Genomic DNA, 18,809 nt, shown 5'->3' with positions numbered 1-18,809 from the left:
TGGGGATGCTGCTGCACCGTGGGAAGGGTACCACTCCTACCATGGGCAGAGCATTCTGTTGTTCCCTGGGGCCAAATCCAGTCTGGCCGCCTAGCACAGAGGACACATGAAGGCAAAGAGAAAGCGTTCTGGTCGGTGTCGGCCTAAGCCGCAAATAACTGGTCTTTCTGATTAGCTGCAAATGCCAACTAACATCACTGTTAATGAGCTCCTACAATGAGTTCACAATGAACCTGGCTGTGCCTCTCTTCAAACTCTTTCAGAATACTGAGATGTTCAGCGTTTAGTGTTTCTAAACCAAGAGTGAATCCACTGTGGTTGGGTGGATGAGCTCAGTCATGGCGGTGATGCCAAAGGCTGGGTCTCTGACTGGGTGATGTCAGTTCTGTTGGTCACTTCCTCAAGCTGATGTCCATCTCCCCCAGCACCCTGTGTCTCTCTCACCTTGAGACCTGGCTTTGGCAGCCCAAATGCCAAGTCACAGGTGCATATGTGAACAGTCTGTTATTCTGTGCCACGGGCAACATCCCTTCTCTCCTGTTAGAGGGATGAACTCAACCCAAATTACAGGTTCTAAACAAAACCAGCTGCCCTAATGGTAGACAGAGATGTGTAAAAAATTGAGAATCCACTGGTTTATTTGGAAACCTGAAGCTTTGTGCTAAATCCTTCTCGCTTACTAGAGCCTGTGTATATGTCATTCTTTGTCCAAGAGGAAAAATGATATTGTCTTTTTAGATGTGTCTCAGTAATTCAGGCAAAAGGACTGGATTTTTAAAAGCAATCTGAGTTTCTTTCATATCACTAGTGAAGCTTAGTATGTTCCAGAATTCAAGGAGCCTGAACTGTGTGTGGATCCCTATTCGTTCATTCTCTCCATTTGTATCTTCCTCTATTCTCTCTCCCAAACTTCTTCCTCTGCCTAGACACTCCTGAAGAAAACCCTTATTTCCCTACGTACCAATTCCCTGAACTTCCTGAAATCCAGCAAAATTCTGAAGGTACCATAAACTTAGACAGTGTATCTGTTGTCCTAGCCTTAAATTAATTCTTATAGTTCCATTCTAGGAATAAGATTTGGCTTTTAGATTTTGTTTTTATAGTCCTTTTTGGTTGGTGAAAATTTTATTTCACTCATTTGCATGATGTGCTGTATTAAAATAACTAAGGCCTTTCTAATTCATTAATCTCGTGTTAAGTGTGATGCCGTGTGCATTAATAACACTAAAGTAGGTAATCGTTCAAAAGAATCAGTTGCGGGATTTGTCAGTTCCTTCACTTCATGGTGGGTAGTTTAAAATCCACTGCTTTTCTCTGCTACAGAGGACAATCCTTACACTCCTACCTACCAGTTTCCAGCATCTACTCCTAGTCCTAAATCTGAAGGTAATTAAAGGAAAATCATGTGCCTCTCTTTGTACTGGTGATGTTACTTTCTTCTTCACCTTGGGGTTTTTTCTGGTGGCTAACGGGCTGTCTCCCAAGCATTTGCTTCCCCTATCCTTGTGTTTTGTGGTAGAGTCTTGCTCCTCGCTGACTGTATGACCCGAGGCTATCCAGATGGATTTTAGTACTGGTCCCTTGGAGTTTACACGATTAATGGGGTAACCAGTGTAGCTTAGTTATAATGCTTTGAACATCTGAGGCTCTGGGAACAGCTGCCAGTATTTGGGGTGATCTCATGGTGCTGGTAGCTGGGTAGTGACGTGGGGAGGCAGTCATGATGGCCGATGGGCAGCAGGTGGACACACCTGCTGTCAACAACAGACAAATTACCTAGTTTCTATATGTGCTATAACCCGTCACTGGGCCCCTCATGGATCTTCAGGGTATATCTCCTTGGTAGGGAATTCCCAAAGATGTATCCAGGTATGAGGTCCATTCATGGTGGGAGATGATGTCTCTTGAAAATAAGGGTTTTGGCCAAGCTAAAAAATGTTCCATGAAATTGCTGGCTAGGAATTTGGACCTGCTGGGAAGGATGGTCACACTTGTATCTAAAAGCAAAAAATCTAGGTGTCGAAGAAGGTTCTAAAAGGTAAGTTAAAGGCACCATCCTGAGAGCTACCCTAGTCCCAGAGATTATCTGATCCTTGGGTGAGTGACCCAGAAAGAGGGGCATGGAAGGGAGTTTACAAGAGGAAATTTCATTAAATGCTCTTCTAGGATGAGATGTTGAGCTCTCTGAACTTATTTGATTAGTACTGAGCATTAGTACCATGCATTGTCCTTGGAACTGAAAATAGTACCATGAATAAGATATATCCTCTGTTCGCAAAAGTGCACATCCAACAGAGAGACAAGGCCCCGTCCTTGCTCTGTGTCCAGAGTGGTGGCAGTTACAAGAGCATGTGTCCAGAAGGCCAGAGGAAAGCTTGCTGGTGCAAAGGAGCTCCTCAGTATATATCTGGAGAATGTTGATGAGTGGGGCTCTGGACCATGGTACCATAGTTCTTTTTTCGAGATGCAGCCCTGTCCCACCTCCTCGGTATTTCTCTGCTCTAATTAGCTCAGCAGACTGTCCTCCACAACCCTTCTCGTCACTGTTAAAATCGTGCATTCACTCATTCATCAAACTCTTACTGATTGCCTCTCATATATGAAAGGATGTCCTGGGATGTATTAGATACAGTTTTAGTTAAAATACCAGATTCCATTTTGGTTCTCCCTTTGATGTGCTCATCAGTGGTTTCCAGCCATTTCATATCTGGGTTTGGAAGAAAAGCCTACCAAACAAACCCAGCTTCCAACTCGATGCTAATGATTTCATTGTTATCAGTGACCACCTCACTTCCAACAGGAATCTGTCTGGTGTGCGATAACCTAGTCTATTTATCCTGGGGTGCTGATTCTAGCCAAAAGCGTTGCTTAAGAGACAATTGACTGAGCTGAGTGAGGGAGACATTTTATTTTTTTAGGGTGATTTTGATGAAATGCGATTTTCAGTTGGTGCTTCATTTGGACTTGAGAACCCAGCACCAGGCTCCCTTCTGGGAAGATGACAAGTGCATGGAAAGCGTGAAGGCATAGTGTCCCATAGGCAGAGGAAGGCCCCCTGGAGAAGTCCTGTAGAGAAACAGAGACTCCGTGAGACTGGAAGAATGCCATAGGCCTGCCACGGGCGGTGCCGGCAGCTTCCACGGTCAGCCTGGCTGTTGGTCTGAAGACGGGGTTTCGTGGCCTCACACATGCAGCTGCCACGTCGTCAGCTGCCACGCCTAGCAACCCTGGCTAACAGTGACGTCTGCTTTTTGGTACACATCAAGTCAGGCTCAAGAGGGAATTGGGGTGATTTGGCCTTGAGGCATAAACAGTAAGGGATGATTGGTAACCTGTCACCTAAAATGTAGGAAGCAGACCTTAATATTTTTTATTTTCAAAGACCAAAGAGGATGAAATTGTCATAAAGGATAAAAAGGGGGAAAAATTAGTTTGAACATAAAAGATTAATAATAACCAAGGTGATTAGGCTTTAACACAAGTGTCTAAGAAGTCTTCTTCCCCGGAGATCTTTTAAAAATAGGGTGGATTTCATCTCACCCCTGCTCCTGCTGAAGATGACAGAGCCAGACATAGACCACAGATGTATTCAATCACATGAAGGCTCTTTACAAATGAGGGAAATGTTTGATCTAGATCACTTTAAAGAATCTTTTTTTTTTTTTTTTTTAAGTAATCAGAGATTCTCTGGCTTGTGGTTGTGATGTCTGTGAGCTTTGGTAGGTCCCCCTCAGCCCCGTGCTTCTGGGCTCTGCACGCCCTTCTTAACGTGGAAAATATTTATGCCTTTCAAAGAAAGGTGTTAAGGACAAATTAGCACCTAGCCATAGATTGTAATGAGCATTAAAAAATAGCTTGCTTTACTGAGAAATATGAGCTGTCATTCCAGAGTCTGTCCTCTGCAAGGAGACTGTTGTTGCTACAGGTTTTTTTGTTTTGCTTGAGCTCAGAATTTGAAACTAGAATTATTTGCAATAAACCTATCAAAACATAGCCTAAGGGCCACTTCCTCCATCTAAATTCTAGTTGCATATACAGTATAAAAAATATATATTTCTAAGTGTCTGAAAGCTGATTCTCCTGACTAGTAAAAGACTACAGGAAAGTTTGTTTATGCCGGCTTAGCAACCTTTTTTCCCCCCAACTATAATGAAAAAGCAAACTTGTCCAGGCTTTCAGAAGATAAATAGAATTATCACGTCTTAACCTGTGAAGTTTAAAATGTACTTGAAAAGAAACCTGTAAACTCCCAACAGGGAGCAGTCCCTTCTAATCCTTTTGTGATCTCTGAGACCACTCTGGGACAGGAGCGGATTGCTCTTTGTTTCATGAGGTGGTGAGGAGAGATTGGGGCTAGGGAACTGAGGAAGAGCAGAATGAGTTCAGGAGACTGACTTCTTGAAATTTCACTATGTACCTCAGTCACTAGAAAGCTTATCAAAAATAACTTACCAGAGGGATGACTGGGTGGCTCAGTCGGTTAAGCCTCTGCCTTCGGCTCAGGTCATGATCCCAGGGTCCTGGGATCGAGTCCCACATCGGGCTCCTTGCTCAGCAAGAAGCCTGCTTCTCCCTCTGCCTGCCTCTGTCTCTCTCTCTCTCTGATAAATAAATAAAAATCTTTAAAAAAAAATAATAACTGACCAGAAATCCTTTGGGAATAACTTTCAAGTAAGGCTGAGCAAATGAGTATGACTTTCTTTTTTTTCTAACCTTCACTTGACCCATTCTCTCTTCCCCATCATTCCTTCCTCTGTGACCCAAAGCTACTTGTCTGTGAATTCCATTCTATTCTCTCTCTGAAAGGCGGAGAGATGTCCTTCTGTAGCATCTGAGATGTCTGGTTAGAAAGATTGGGGGGATGGGGAGAGAGACCGTTGACAGCGACCAGAGCCAGCCCCACCCACTGCTGCACCCAGACGTGGACGGGCTGCTGGGGTGGGTCTTCAGACCCGCTGCTGGGGCCTCATCCCTTGCCTCCTGCTTTAGGAAATAGCAGTGTGGTGGCTCGGACCTCAGCAGCTCACAGGCATGATTCCATTAATAATAATAATAATAATATTAATAACAACAGCAATAGCATAACCACCACAGCGCCTGCTGCGACCACCATTTATTGAGCCCTTACTGAATACAAGGCCTCACATGCTGAGTGCATCACAACTGTGACCTTGTTTCATCCTCGCAGGAACCCCGCAAGGTAAGTCCTCATTTCATCAATAAAGGGTGTAAGGCTCGGGAAGGCTAAGTAATTTGTGCAAGATCACACAGTAAGTAGCAGAAGCAGGTTTTAAACGCAGATCTACAGGGCCCCCAAGCATGGGCTCTTTCTTACTCTGTTCTGCTACACTGCTGATTCCTTTACCTCTCCTGCTGCACCCTGTGTTCTTGGCTGACCCTCTCTGACCCCTAACTCCAGGCGCCAATGTCTCCCGGGATGGCATGTGGGGGTATGCAGTTAGGAAACGTCCCCAAGTGATTTGACACATGGCCAGGACTGAGAACCACTGGAATGGAGGAGACTACCCTTCCCACCCTCCAAGAAGGAGAAGATACTTGCCAGTGCAATCCAAGGGAATGGGGATATAGAATTGGGGGGGAGGGGGACTTCAGATTCAAAAGAGCTAGACTTCCCGCTCTGAACATGGCCAAATGATGTTGGCTCTCTTGACATGCTTTGTGTCCACAAAATGGCCGCGCTTTTCAGCACAAAAACGCCTCCGAATCAGCACAAAACCAGGTATCTGGTGTGTTATTCCATGGTCCGTGGCCTGTGAGAATACTTTTGGCCATGTCAGGGTCAAGGGCTGCCCTGTCAGCCAAGGGGGAAGTTTCAGAGACCAGCTTTTCCTCTTGCTTTTGGTTGCTCCTTCCACCAGTATCAGGCCAATGGTGACCACTGCCACCTTCTGGTGAAGTGTCTCAAGGCATCCCCAGGGCGTGGTGACAGATCATGCCATAGTGGTCTGTCTCATGGACCTTTCTCCTCGTTCCTAGATGAGGATGTGCCAGGACAAAGATTTGGGAGGCTGATTTCTCCCAGGCACATCTGTATTTGAGTTAAAATAATCCTCTACTGGCCTTACAGGATTTCTAAGAATAGCCTCATTTTGCCTGAGTTCAAGCAAGTAGTTCTATCGTGAAGATGCCTGGCCAGGCTCTGTGTGCCTCCTGTCCCCACTGCAGCTCGCACTGCCCGGGGAGGCGGGGCCTGGCTGCCCACGGCGGTCCCCTTTGCTCTCCTGAGGACAGCCGGGCAGGAGGGCTCCGCCCGGCAAGTGCAGTCTTAGAGCAGCCTGCAGGATAGTTGCGAGAGCGTGCGGTTACACCCTCTCCACCTCCACGGGCCAGGAACGCTGCTGGAGGTGAGGACGGTGAGTCTCCTTCCAGCCCGCTGGTCCTGCCCTTACTTCTTTCCTTCTCTGTCTTGTTCTCTTCTCCTTCAGATTCTTTTTTTTTTCCTGTATTTTTTTCTGTAGCTACTCTATACCCTTTGTGGATCTTTTTTTTTTCCCCTTCCTAATCCCTTAAAATTTGCCTTTAACCAGAACATAGGCAGCTTTGGGAATGTCTCCCCGGGCTCCCTGGACTATTCCTGACCACCTTGCCCCGTATCTCCTTTTGCTGATTCTTCCTCTCCGATCCCACCCAGACTTTGTCCCCACTTCTGCATACATCTTTTTCTTTGAATATTTTTGTTTGTGGGGTGAGTGTGTGTGTCTATCTTGACTCCTTTATCCTTTCTCTTCCGAAGTGTGTGGAATGAAGCAGAAGGAATTAATTTGAGCAGTAGAAAAAGATTGTGTCAAAGATGAGCCCCTGATGTTAGAAAAATAATTTTAAGTTTAAATGCCTAAGAAATGCATAAAATTAAAATTTAATTGATAAAGGCACATGATTATGTAAAGACTGCTTTTTGTGCATCTCATTTTAGTCAGTTACATATTTTTTATAAAATAATCATTCTCAACCAACACTTGTTCCAGTGTTTCTAAGATTGTTATAAATTCTCAAGAAAGAAACCCCCCAAATCCAGGAAAAGTCTTTTTTAGAAGTTCATTTAAAGTCACTGTGCTTGAAAGAGCAATTATGTGCTTCCCGGCAGTTTTAGGAGAATAGCCGTCCCCAAATCGAGCTTCCAAGGATAGATTGCCAAAGCCTAGAGGGCAGTCGCTGGTGTGTAAACATCGGAGCCCAGCAGGGGCCTTTGGGTTCCAGAAGTGGATTGTTCACCCTGAGTAAATCCCGCTGAGCCTTAGAGCTTCCTGGAAGTCGCTGGCACCGGAAGTTCTGGGTGTCACTGCCAAGGCTCTGAGGGGCACCGTCAGCATGTGGCTTCACCACGAACAGCAATCACAAGATCCCAGCTCAGCTGAGCCTCCTAAGGCGCAGTTTTAAAGAACCCGTGGAGAAACCATAAAGGCAGGATTTCAGACACAGACAATGTCTGTGTTCACAAACAGCTTGAAAAACGTTTCATTTACTGTGTCTTAGTTGTGCTTAAAAACATACACTCCATTGGCTAACTCTAGTGTGCAGAAATGCAGAAGGGTGATCCTTGTACCCAGTTTTCCCATTCATTGGTATTTTTAACTTCATACCCATCTACCCCAGTGTGGACTTAGCCTGCCAGGAGAAGGGAGCAAGAGAAACAGCAAGTAGATGATGTAGCAAGAGTGACTCGGTTTTACCCATTGTCCCTAGAAACCAGCAAAAAACTAGAAGTGGGTAACTCAGAAAACTTGCTTAGGGGGGCACCTGGGTGGCTTAGTTGATTAAGCATCTGCCTTTGGCTCAGGTCATGATCCCAGGGTCCTGGGATCGAGTCCCGTGTCGGGTTCCCTGCTCAGCAGGGAGTCTGCTTCTCCCTCTGCCTCTCCCCCTGCTTGTACTAACGCTTGCTCTCTCTCTCTAATAAATAAGTAAAATCTTAAAAAAAAAGGCACCTGGGTGGCTCAGTCGGCTAAACATCTGCCTTCCGCTCAGGTCCTGATCCCAGCATCCTGGGATCGAGCCCCGCATCGGGCTCCCTGCTCGGCAGGGAGTCTGCTTCTCCCTCTGCCTCTCCCCCTGCACTTGATCTTAGCCAAAAGGCCGAGAAGCGATGCCTCTCCCCCTGCTTGTGCTCTCTTGCTTGCTCGCTTTCTGTCAAATAAATAAATAAAATCTTTAAAAGAAAAAGAAAGAAAACTTGCTTCAGCCTCACCAGGGAGGGGATGATGCAGAAAAAGAGAGCAAAGGCTACAAGGGCTGGAAGTCAGTCTGGCCACACCGTAGTGCACGACTTGAGTTTCAAAACAACACCCTCCCCTGCCTCTTCCACAATAAAAATTGTAGAAGAGCCACAGTTTTTCCCAGGATTGGGTAGATGAGGCTAGGGTGAGGAGTAGGACAAAGCCCCCATCCCTGTCACAGGGCTTTGAGGCAGCACAGGGAGGAAGGGAGTCGGAAAGACCTTGGGTCCATTCCTGCTTTGTCCTTTTCTCACTGTGTGGCTAAGGGCAAATTCTCTTAACTTCCCTGGGCCTCCTTTTCTTATCTGTGAGATGAGAGATGTACGTGCCTCCAGGAGTTTTCTCGAGGATTGACTGAGATGATGTGAGTAAACTACCAGCCACTGTTCGGCACTTAATGGAAACCGTGATTGTTTTTATTCATAAGCAGAGGTAAAATTTTCTTACATTAGATTTGTAAGACAAACATCAACAATTAAAGTAAATTTTGCATCCCCTGGGACCTGCCCTGATGGCTAGTGTTCAGCTGAATCCGTGGAACTTCAGTCTGCTGTCTTCAAAGGCGAACTGAAATCCACATGTCGGACTCGGATGCCATGGACACAGAAATGAAGAGCTTGCTCCCCCAGAGGGGCTCTTGCCCTGCGTTGGCTGTAGCCGGGTGACTTTGCTTTTTCTACCTCCGTCAAATAAGAAGTAGCTTTATTTTATTTTTTTTTTTGAAGATTTTATTTATTTGACAGAGACATGGCGAGAGAGGGAACACAAGCAGGGGGAGTGGGAGAGGGAGAAGCAGGCTTCCCGCAGAGCAGGGAGCCCGATGCGGGGCTCAGTCCCAGGACCCTGGGATCATGACCTGAGCCGAAGGTAGACGCTTAACGACTGAGCCACCCAGGCGCCCCAAGAATTAGCTTTATGAGCGTTTAGTCATTCCAACGTCTGTTGCCTTCACCCCTATTTTTTTCTCCTCTTACTTTTCAAAATACATAAATTATTTATCTCCCCAAGCTATGCTATTTTTTTTTCCATCTTATAAGAACTATTTCTCATTTTCTTCTAGCAAATCTTCCAGATTTCTGCATAAGGAAGCTCTGGGGAGAAAAAAATGTTTAAAGAGCTTAGGCTTTAAACATTTTTTTTTTGAGTATTTAAATGCCATGTTTCCCCCATGAAAACGTTGCTTCTTACCCCAAGAACCAGGTAACAGTTACAAACTAACCCTGACCTACTGTCTACGGATAGGCTGTCATTCCATGATTCAGAGATACAGGGTTTTGAGCTAAAATGCTAGGCTGGATTTTAAGCAGTACATACATTGGTTCCTAAGTAAGCTAATTTCTCATTTGGCAACCACCATTTTTCCAGTCAAATCTCTGCAGTCAGAGCTGATTTTTAGTTTTCTTTGACATCATGGCATTTTCAGCAGAGTAATCAGAAGTTCTATTAAAAAACAAAAATAGGCAAGACAAAATTCTTCAGAACAGTACTCCAAAAATACATTTTACCTCTTCTGCCCTATTTTCAGAAGTTAACGTAAATCACCTTGCACATTGCATGTATAGCAGGGCAAGTCTTGTTCAACTTTGATATCGACTAGTTCTATCCTTGAAGTGGAAGGAGGGAGGGAGGGAAAGATAACTTGGTACCTAATACCTTTCCTTTATTTGTTTGGGCCGGGGGAGACCTGGAACAGATAAAAATAGGGAGAGGAGAGGAGGGACTAAGAAGGGCTACCAGAAGGCACTGGTTGGCTCAGTCTGTTGAGCGGCTACCTTCGGCTCACGTCATGATCCCAAGGTCCTGGAATCAAGTCCTGCATCGGGTTCCCTGAAGCGGGGAGTCTGCTTCTCCCTCTCCCTCTGCCACTCCCCCTGCTTGTGCTCTCAGTCAAATAATAAAATATTTTAAAAAGGGAGGGGGCTGCCAGAGAAGCTGTCTTTGAATAATACTCAAGATAATAGCAGTGTTTTATTTATACTTCACAAAATATCCCAGCCTTTCTTGCTCTGAAACTTAGAATGATTTGCAGAGAGATAGGACTTGATTAACACTTAGTCAACATGTGACATTGGAGTCTTTGGCTTGCGTTTGCAGGTTACTTCATGTTTTTTGTTAAAGCTGGTACAGATTTTAAGGGAAGGAGTTGGGTCTTCATTTCATCCTCAAGAATTCTGAATTCGGGTTGGCAAGATACTAGAAAACAGGACAGGCTGACTGATGCAGCCTGACTCTTGTTGGAGAAGTGCTTTGGTGGGGGGGGGGATTATCACGGGCATAGTGACTAAATATCCTGCATTCTCAGGGACAGTTCCAATTTAAAAATCTGTTTCGGTAAATGTCCGTGTGCTCTCGTTTTGAGTTCAGGGCGGCTACTTCCACGAGGGGCTCAGCTCTCATCTCGGTTCCGCAAGTGTCCATGTCCTGGGGTTCTCTGTATTGTGGGACGTGTGCCTTGCCCTTGCAGAGCAAGCCCACAAAACCCTGGGACTTGGTTGGTTCCAGAGTCACCATTTAGACACTGAGCCCAGGCAGTACCTTTGCAGAGCAGACCTGTCAGCTTGTGCTGTGTCTCGAGGAAAGCAAGCTACTCAAGCAACTAGGTTGAGGTGGAATCAAAGCAAGAGACTAGGAGGGTCTTCTCAGCCTGTTTCCTTAGCCACAGCTCCTCTTTGATGAATGGTATTGTGTATGGAACTGCAGCATATAAAACAGGTCACAGCCGCTGTGGGCAGCTGAAACTGCATCTTTGGGCCTCCCCCAACCCATCCAGTAATGGGCCTGGCGGACTCTGGGGGACTCAGCAGGCTAGACCAGAGACCGTCAGCGTGAGCATTCGGGGACCTCTCTCCGCCCCTGTTTCCAGCCCAGGCTGGGGACCCTGTGTTCTTGCTTTGCTTGTGGAAATTGTCTTGAGGAGGACCTTTGGCTATTTGTCCCCATGCTTCCTTGGTGTCAGGTGGCAGTCAACCCCCCGGTGTCATGAGTGGACCTTCCGGACTACAGGTCGGCAGATCCTGTTTGGTTGGGTGGGCTCTCAGATGGGGTCTGCGGTGGTGTAGCTTCTGGCACTGGGCCCCTCCTCTGTGTGTCGGGCTCCCAGTGTGGCTGGACGTCGGTGCAGGACGGTGCCAATGGGGGGACATGTCACTTGGTTCTCTTACCTCAGCCAGATTGCTCCTGATTACATTTTGTTTTGTTCACTAGATGAAGATTCAGATCTATACTCACCTCGGTACTCCTTTTCTGAAGACAGTAAGTGATGTAGAATTTTCTGCTTGCCGGGGAGGAACAGAGGGTGGTAGGTGAGGGAAGACATCTTCCTGTTTTTGGTTTTCCTCAGTTTTTGCAAGTCTTTTGTACCCACTTTTCTTCTCCAGCAAAATCTCCCCTTTCTGTGCCTCGCTCAAAAAGTGAGATGAGCTACATCGACGGTGAGAAGGTGGTTAAGAGGTCGGCCACACTTCCCCTCCCAGCCCGCTCTTCCTCACTAAAATCAAGCCCAGAAAGGTAAGTGCTCCCTCACCCACAATCAGCTCTGAGAGTTAGGGCTCTCATCCCCAAGCTGCCACTGAAGTGCACTCCCTCTGCTGGTCAGGTAGCCTTAGAGGCAAGAGTCACAGACCCAATTTTGAATCCCTGTGACTTATCCTCGGTCTCAGTGTCCTCATCTGTTAAATGGGGATACATTTTACGTTCATAGGGATGTTGCGAGGATAAAACGAGATAATGCGTATAACGTTTCTAGTAGTTCCTGGCTCACAGTATGGGCTTAGTGAACGTTGGCTATAATTTTTTTTAAAAGATTTTACTTATTTAATTGACAGAGAGAGACACAGCGAGAGATGGAACACAAGCAGGGGGAGTGGGAGAGGGAGAAGCAGGCTTCCCGCCGAGCAGGGAGCCCGATGCGGGGCTCGATCCCAGGACCCTGGGACCATGACCTGAGCTAAAGGCAGACACTTAATGACTGAGCCACCCAGGTGCCCCAAATGTTGGCTATAATTATCATGACTTTACCCTTCTCACAAGAGAAATCTTAACTGTTTAAAATTTGTCATGTGTTTTCATACTCTTTGTGACAGGGTCATACCAGAGAATATGATTTTAAAATGAAGCCACACTTACCTTTTTAAAAGACTTTATTTATTTGAGAGAGAGAGAGCACAAACACATGCATGAGTGAGCAGGGGGAGGGCCAGAGGGAGAGAGAATCTCAAGCAGACTCTGTGCTGAGCACAGAGCCTAATGCAGGGCTTGAGCTCAAAAACGATCCTGAGATCATGACCTGAGCCAAAATCAAGATGACTGACCCACCCAGGCACCCCAACGCCACACTTATTAATAGTGATGCAATGTGTATCATTGAAAGATAAGGCTTGGAGTGGTCCTAATGATGGTGTTCGTCATGTCCTAATGGCTGTGCTGAATGACCCACTTTTCTCTATTGAGTTCTTATTCCCGATGGAGCAAACTTTTTATGCCATCTGGACTGGTGTCCCATGCATCTTCAGGCTCCCTCTTTCACCACTTCCCAACAAGGCTCTGACCAAACTATTTTTTTCCTCTAAGTACACACTCAGTTTCACCCCTCCATACCTTTTCCATCTGCATAGACAAATGAGTGGCTGAGTCCCACGCATACACAAGTGGCATCTGCCTGAGGGTTTTGATAATTAATTTGAAAGGAAGGCTGGGTATACCCTTAAGTCTTTGTGGGTACACACTCAAGTGCATTCATCAAGCATCTGCTGGGTACATTCTGTCGCAGATTGAACCAGATGCTATGGGGGAATGTAAGCATATATAAATCACTGTCCCTGCCTTCAAGAGGTTGTAGCTTTGCAGGAAAAAAGTAACTATAGTCACAGTGCAAAATGCAATACTGTACATGCCTTAAAAATTTGTCAACAACTTCCAAGGGTTCACGTATCCTCTGGAACCCATTGCTGGTTCACGTTAAGTATCTACACCCAAGGCTGTGATTTGGGTGACTCCTGGGGCAGGGTGTGGAATAGAGAGGAACGTGGTTATTAATTGCAGATCACATTTATTCAGTGCTTACACCATGGGCCTGGTGCTCTGCTAGGTGATTTACATGCACTGTCTCATTTAATCCCTCCAGTATCCCCATTTTTCAGATGAGGAAACTAAAGTAGCCGTGGGTGAGGTGTTTGGCTCAGCTCACCAGGCTAGCGAGTGCTGTAGCAGGGACTGGAACCACGGCTGACGGGCTCCAGGACCTTCGTTCTCTCCCACTGTGCTAGCAGAAGTGGGAAGCACAGGCATGTTTGGGAAATGATGAGCTCCTGAGAGGAGAGCAAGCTTTGCTGCCGCTGTTCCCCACCCTTCTCCTCGTTCTCTGCGCGTCCGGTGCCCGGTTTTGAGCACAGGACACCTCAAGCCTTTTGTGAAGCCAACACAGAGATGTAACTGGTTATTTTGAGAAGGAAACCAGCTCAACTAAATGCTTCGCGCAGAGTCCGATTTTATGCTTCTGATACAAAAATTTCTTGATTAGACTGCAGTCTGCCAAAGTCAGACCGTGTCGGATGCCAATTTTCATGAACATAGCTCTAATAGGATTTTCTTTCTCCAGAAACGACTGGGAGCCCCCAGATAAGAAAGTGGATACAAGGAAATACCGTGCAGAGCCCAAAAGCATTTACGACTATCAGCCGGGCAAGTCTTCTGTTCTGACCAACGAAAAGATGGTAATGTGTATATTAAAGTTCTTTTGTCTCCCCTGCCGTGTTCTTTAATCTGGATGCATTGTGCGCTTGGAATATATTCTTTCTCCCCTGAGATAGACTCTCTATGTTTCGAAGACAAATGAAAAAATGAAGTATTTTTAGCCTTTTCATTTCTGCAGGTGTTTATAAAATGAGTCCTGAGAGTCTGCTTTGAAAGATGCCATATTGAGCTTTGTTGTTCTTTTTGTGCATGATTTGAACTAATTTAAAATGGTCCACTAATGTAAAGATTGATTTTGCTGCTGTCTGTTTAAAAACGTCTAACCGTTAATTTATCAGGCTTACTACTAACTGGACTAAAGTCAGGGTTTTTTTTATGTGACTCTTATTCGAACATGCATAAATTTTGTAGAAGTTACGAGCACCTCATTAAAAGCTAAATAATTAATATGTTGTTATGACTTGGGAAGAAAAGACCCAGGCTGTTAGAATATGTCTTGTAGGTCTTCCTTTTCTGACAAGTGCACTATGGAGGACGAATTTCATATTCAGTCTGGTTTCTAATTTTCTACACATGTTCACATCGCCGAGCAAGTGCAAGTGGGGGAAATGGCATGTCTGGGCATAGAAGACCACCCTGGAAAAGCGGCTTCTTCTGTGAAACGGGAAAGAATTTTTGCAGTCTGATTAGTTTCATATCTGCCCCTCACGCTTCCTTTTATTCACCCTTCGTTAGGAAAGCTGGTTCAGAATTCAGATCACGGTTAAAGGGATTCTCCAAAGCTCTATAAATATTGCAGCCCTCCAGCCATGCCAGCAGGATGGAATTATCATGCTGGGGATTGGTTTTTATTAAAATGCGGTTACCACACTGAGAACAGATTAAGTAGGCCTCTGAAATGCAGGTTCAAATTATTTTCCCTCCACCTCTTCTGTTCTACATGTTTTAAGTAATAATTGATTTGACTTTTACTAAAATAAAAATGTGACATCTTTAAAAGCACAAAGGGAGAAAGTAATTTTAATTAGGAAGAAAGGTCAACAGTTCACAGAAATGCTTTAGGGTTGTCATTCTTTAGCATTTACTGTGCACCACAGTTATTTTAAGCAAAAAGTTCAGAAAGGAGCCGAGAATTTTGCCTCTGACTCCACCCTGCCCTGGGGGTTCTCTCCCTGTTAGAAGATCATATGCACTGAAGTTAGCCTTCCACACGCAGGTGTGCCCAGAAAGACAGTCATGTGCTTGGGAACATTCCTTATACTTGAATAACAAGCCAGGGATGCACCATCACGTGTCCACACTTAAATGATGTAGTCCTTTCTTTTTTGAATTTTTTTCCTTGCTCTTTTTGCCACGTGAACAGAAAAGTTGGAATGTGTCCATGTGGCTTGCCTTTTGGCATCCAGTATCCAGTTTGCCAGAATTTGAGGACACCTCACACCCCCACCCCCAATCACCACATACACACACGCTTTTGTCTTGTCCTTAACTGTGGATAGGTATGCTAACTAGTGACAGATATAGAATCTAAATTTGCTCTCAGAAATGCACAACTCCTTTTGAGGGGAAAAATGTTTTTCCAATTTGAAGTACTCCTGTCTGCTTCAGCCTGCCAACTTAAATGGCGACCTCACGGGCACATCTACCCGTTGTTTGCAGGAAGGGTTGGTGGTAGACTTGTAAAGGCTGCCAAAGAGCTTGTCTCATCCTTGGAGCGAACCCAAACCATCACAGGTAGAGGAAACCCTGTGCTACCTTCAGAATCCCCCACAGTAGGTTTACAGCCTTATGACCTCTTCAGCCATGTGGCAAACTCCTATGACGTTCTTCATAACTCCCAAGTCCCCCGTCGTCATAGTCTGAGTCCATCGTCTTGTCCTTTGGCCTCGGGATTAGAGATCTAGTGGTCAAGCCCTGCTTTGTCAGAAGTGGCCTTTTTCTGGCTTTGTCCCTTTTACTTCCCTCCAGAACTTCAGCTCAATTCAACAGATAGATATAGAATCACTTTTATGTGCCAAGCCCTGGGTTAGGGGTTGGGGTCCCTGCTGCTCCCACAGGAATATATTGGGAAGGACAGACATTCAAACAGTAATTACAGACATGATACAGATTCAGATGTGTAAAACAAGGGGGTTTCTCCCCAGTACACGGTCACTTTGAGTTCCTTCCTGGCTTTTCAAGTTTGTCACTTACCCCTATTTTAGCTCCGGGTCCTCTGCCAACGCAGAGGGTCTGCCTCCTTCTCAGGATTATGAGAAGGGGATGTTACATACTGGACAGAGCACTGGACTCGGAATTGGAAGATCTGAGTTCAAATACTGACTCTGCCTTCAGCTATCTTGGGGCAAGTCCTTTAACTTTTCAGAGCCTCAGTGTTTTCATCTATAAAATAGAAGTATTGCTTGGCCTGCCAATGTTACTGAAGTAGTGAGTATTGAAGTGAGTACTGAGTAGGATTGCATACTCACCGAAGTATCGAATGAGAGAACCACGTGCTGTAAAATGTATAAGAGAATTATATGAACGTTATCAAGTGCTGTGCACATGAACGTACCACATTCAGATTGTTTAATTAAAAATTGAAGCTAGTCTCTGCTCCCATCCAAGAAGCAAAACCATCCTCAAGGAGAATCAGGCATTTTTCTGGCAGGTCATCTGCCTTTTCCAAGGATTTGGCCGAGCTGGGGAAAGTAGCCCACAGTAGCAGAGAACTCAGCCTGGCCTTGTGGAATCCACCCTGCCTGCCAGGACGGAGATCCTGCTCTGCGTCTAGAAGGACGTTTCCTATTTGTCCATTCCATAATGGGATCTACAGCCGAGTCGTAAATGACAAAACCAAATGCAGATGTTAGTGCTGTGTGGTGGTACCTCTTTCACTTTCTCCCCAGGCAGCTGCTCTGGGCCCAAGCAGTTGACATGCCTCCTGATTCAGTTCTCAGCACAGCGTTAGCCTTCGCAGTAAGAACAATCTGCAAGCAACCTTGGGCAATAAAATGGGCTAATTCTTTCAGGACCGAGTACCAAGACATTCAGGCCATTTCCTGAAAGAGTTGGTACATTTTATTTAAAACAACAACAACAAAAACCTAACCGATTCCCAGGGAGTGTTAATAAATAGTGTTCAAAGATAATAAACATGAAATAGGTTTCATGAAACTCCCACCATGTGAGGATCTAGCATGTCCCAGAGCCTGGACTGTCCCTCCGGAAGAGTTGTGTCCTTCTTGCTGTTGTGCCTCATTTCACTGAATAAATTAAGAATCCTTTTGGAATCCATTATTTTACATCATTTCAGAATCTGGTGAGAAGGAGCACACCTTCTCCTTAGAGATTCAGGCCCCTAAGTCCCTGAAGACAGCTGGAGGAGATTTTAATCTGGATGCAAGGGGGCAGACTCCGTTTCAGGAGACATTTCCCTCTGAGTCCAGCTAACTTATATTCAATGCATGTCACGTAAAGAAAAGTTCTCTGCCACGTCTTCCTCCTTTTAAAACAAAAGTAGGAATAACGGTGAAGACCCTTCGAAGGATTTTAGAAGAAGGGATTGGTCAGGGTCGCAAAGAAAGTTGACCGCCGTTTCTCCAAACTGCCAAAGGCCTGTGAACAGAATGTGAAGAGAAACGGGCCCCCAAGGAGCTGCTCCGTGAAGCAGTGGCTTGGAAAACGTGGCCACAGGACCTGCCATGTGTCATTGCCCTGAGGGAGTGACGTTTCTTAGATATTGTTTTCAATCTCGGTGCAAAATATACCTTTTCTATTTCATATTGTTGTCGGAAAGATCACCATATCTCTCTCAGGTAGTGACTGCCAAGGTATTTTGAAATGTATCTACATAGATGAAATTCATGACGCCATGAGCCCCTCATGCTTTTGTCTGCTGTGAACTTGTATCTCCAGTGTCTGAAGGGAAAACCTGATTTGCTTTCCAGGCATTCGTTTTCCAACTAATTATTTCCAGAAACACATGTGATTCCACAGAGCGAGATGTTAAGACTTTATAAAGATCTGACTCGATATGAAACCCCGTGGAATCAAATGATCAGTCTGTGTGAACCGCCTCTTAGAGTTGCATGAAGTTGAGATACCTGACTTAATTTTTGCAACGTAACCCAGAAGTTTTCTCCCCCCTGTTCTGTCGTCTGTCTTGTTCAGCTTTCCCCTCACTTTATTTTTCCCAGTTCTTTAACATTTATTTGTGAAAGCACAAAGTATATTCTGTCTGTATTCCTCCCCCACGGATGCTCGTTTAAAATGTTTTTGCACTTGTGTCCTCTGTTCTTTACTTACACCATCTTTCACTGTACTGTGTATAGCACATGATTTCTCACCTACTCATGTGCCATTAAAGATGCAGTATTAACAAATTGGCTTTTACAAAGTGTTGGTATCTGCATTTATTTGGAAAACCCTCAAGGCAGCTTTGCAAATAAGTACTAAAACTATACTAGCCCATAAAAATTATTTGCTCTACTCATCTGGCGTAGATGGCTAAGTGTTTGGTGTGCTCACCAGGTTATTTGCTCCTCACTAACAGCTCTTCCTAAAGAGGAAATACAGGCTTTCTCTTCTCCCACGATACGGTTATTGAGGAATATGCCCATGTTCCGACCTGTCGTGGAGGGCAGCAGTGCGGTGCAAAATTCTCCATCCGTGGCCCGTGTGCCTTGTGCCTCAGGGCTGAGAATGATTCACTCCCTGCCCCTACCTCCGTTTCTCTGCTTTTTTAAACCCATCCTCTCCCACCTGTTGCAGCTTCTTGTTTTTGCTGATGTCCATAAAATGGATGATTGCTGCTATTGGATAGAGTTGCTGTTTATCCCTGGAAACCACTGCATCTCTACTGGCCTGTTCCTATGTAATCTCTGCATAATGTTATCCTTCTCT

The 18,809-nt window shown here is 45.3% G+C and overlaps 1 protein-coding gene across 40 annotated transcripts in view; it reads left to right on the top strand.

The window, feature by feature from the left end:
- Nucleotides 1-18,809, top strand: part of SORBS1 (sorbin and SH3 domain containing 1) — a 226,802-nt gene that overhangs the window by 151,613 nt on the left and 56,380 nt on the right. For 23 of the 40 annotated variants that reach the window (XM_064595054.1, XM_064595062.1, XM_064595059.1 and 20 more), the window contains 3 exons: nt 11,439-11,486; nt 11,612-11,741; nt 13,831-13,945. In XM_064595054.1, coding sequence (XP_064451124.1) covers nt 11,439-11,486; nt 11,612-11,741; nt 13,831-13,945 — 293 coding nt within the window. Of the gene's footprint in view, nt 1-926; nt 1,002-1,323; nt 1,387-11,438; nt 11,487-11,611; nt 11,742-13,830; nt 13,946-18,809 lie in introns of all 40 variants that reach the window. The other 17 variants (XM_064595052.1, XM_064595061.1, XM_064595056.1 and 14 more) reach the window with 2 other exon arrangements.

This window comes from Mirounga angustirostris, unplaced genomic scaffold, assembly GCF_029215605.1.
Source record: "Mirounga angustirostris isolate CCGP_5_RB_7025 unplaced genomic scaffold, mMirAng1.0.hap1 SCAF_6, whole genome shotgun sequence".
NCBI classification, from domain to species: Eukaryota; Metazoa; Chordata; class Mammalia; order Carnivora; family Phocidae; genus Mirounga; species Mirounga angustirostris.
The sequence above is the reverse complement of the archived record's forward strand: the minus strand, read 5'-3'. Positions and strand labels throughout refer to the sequence as shown.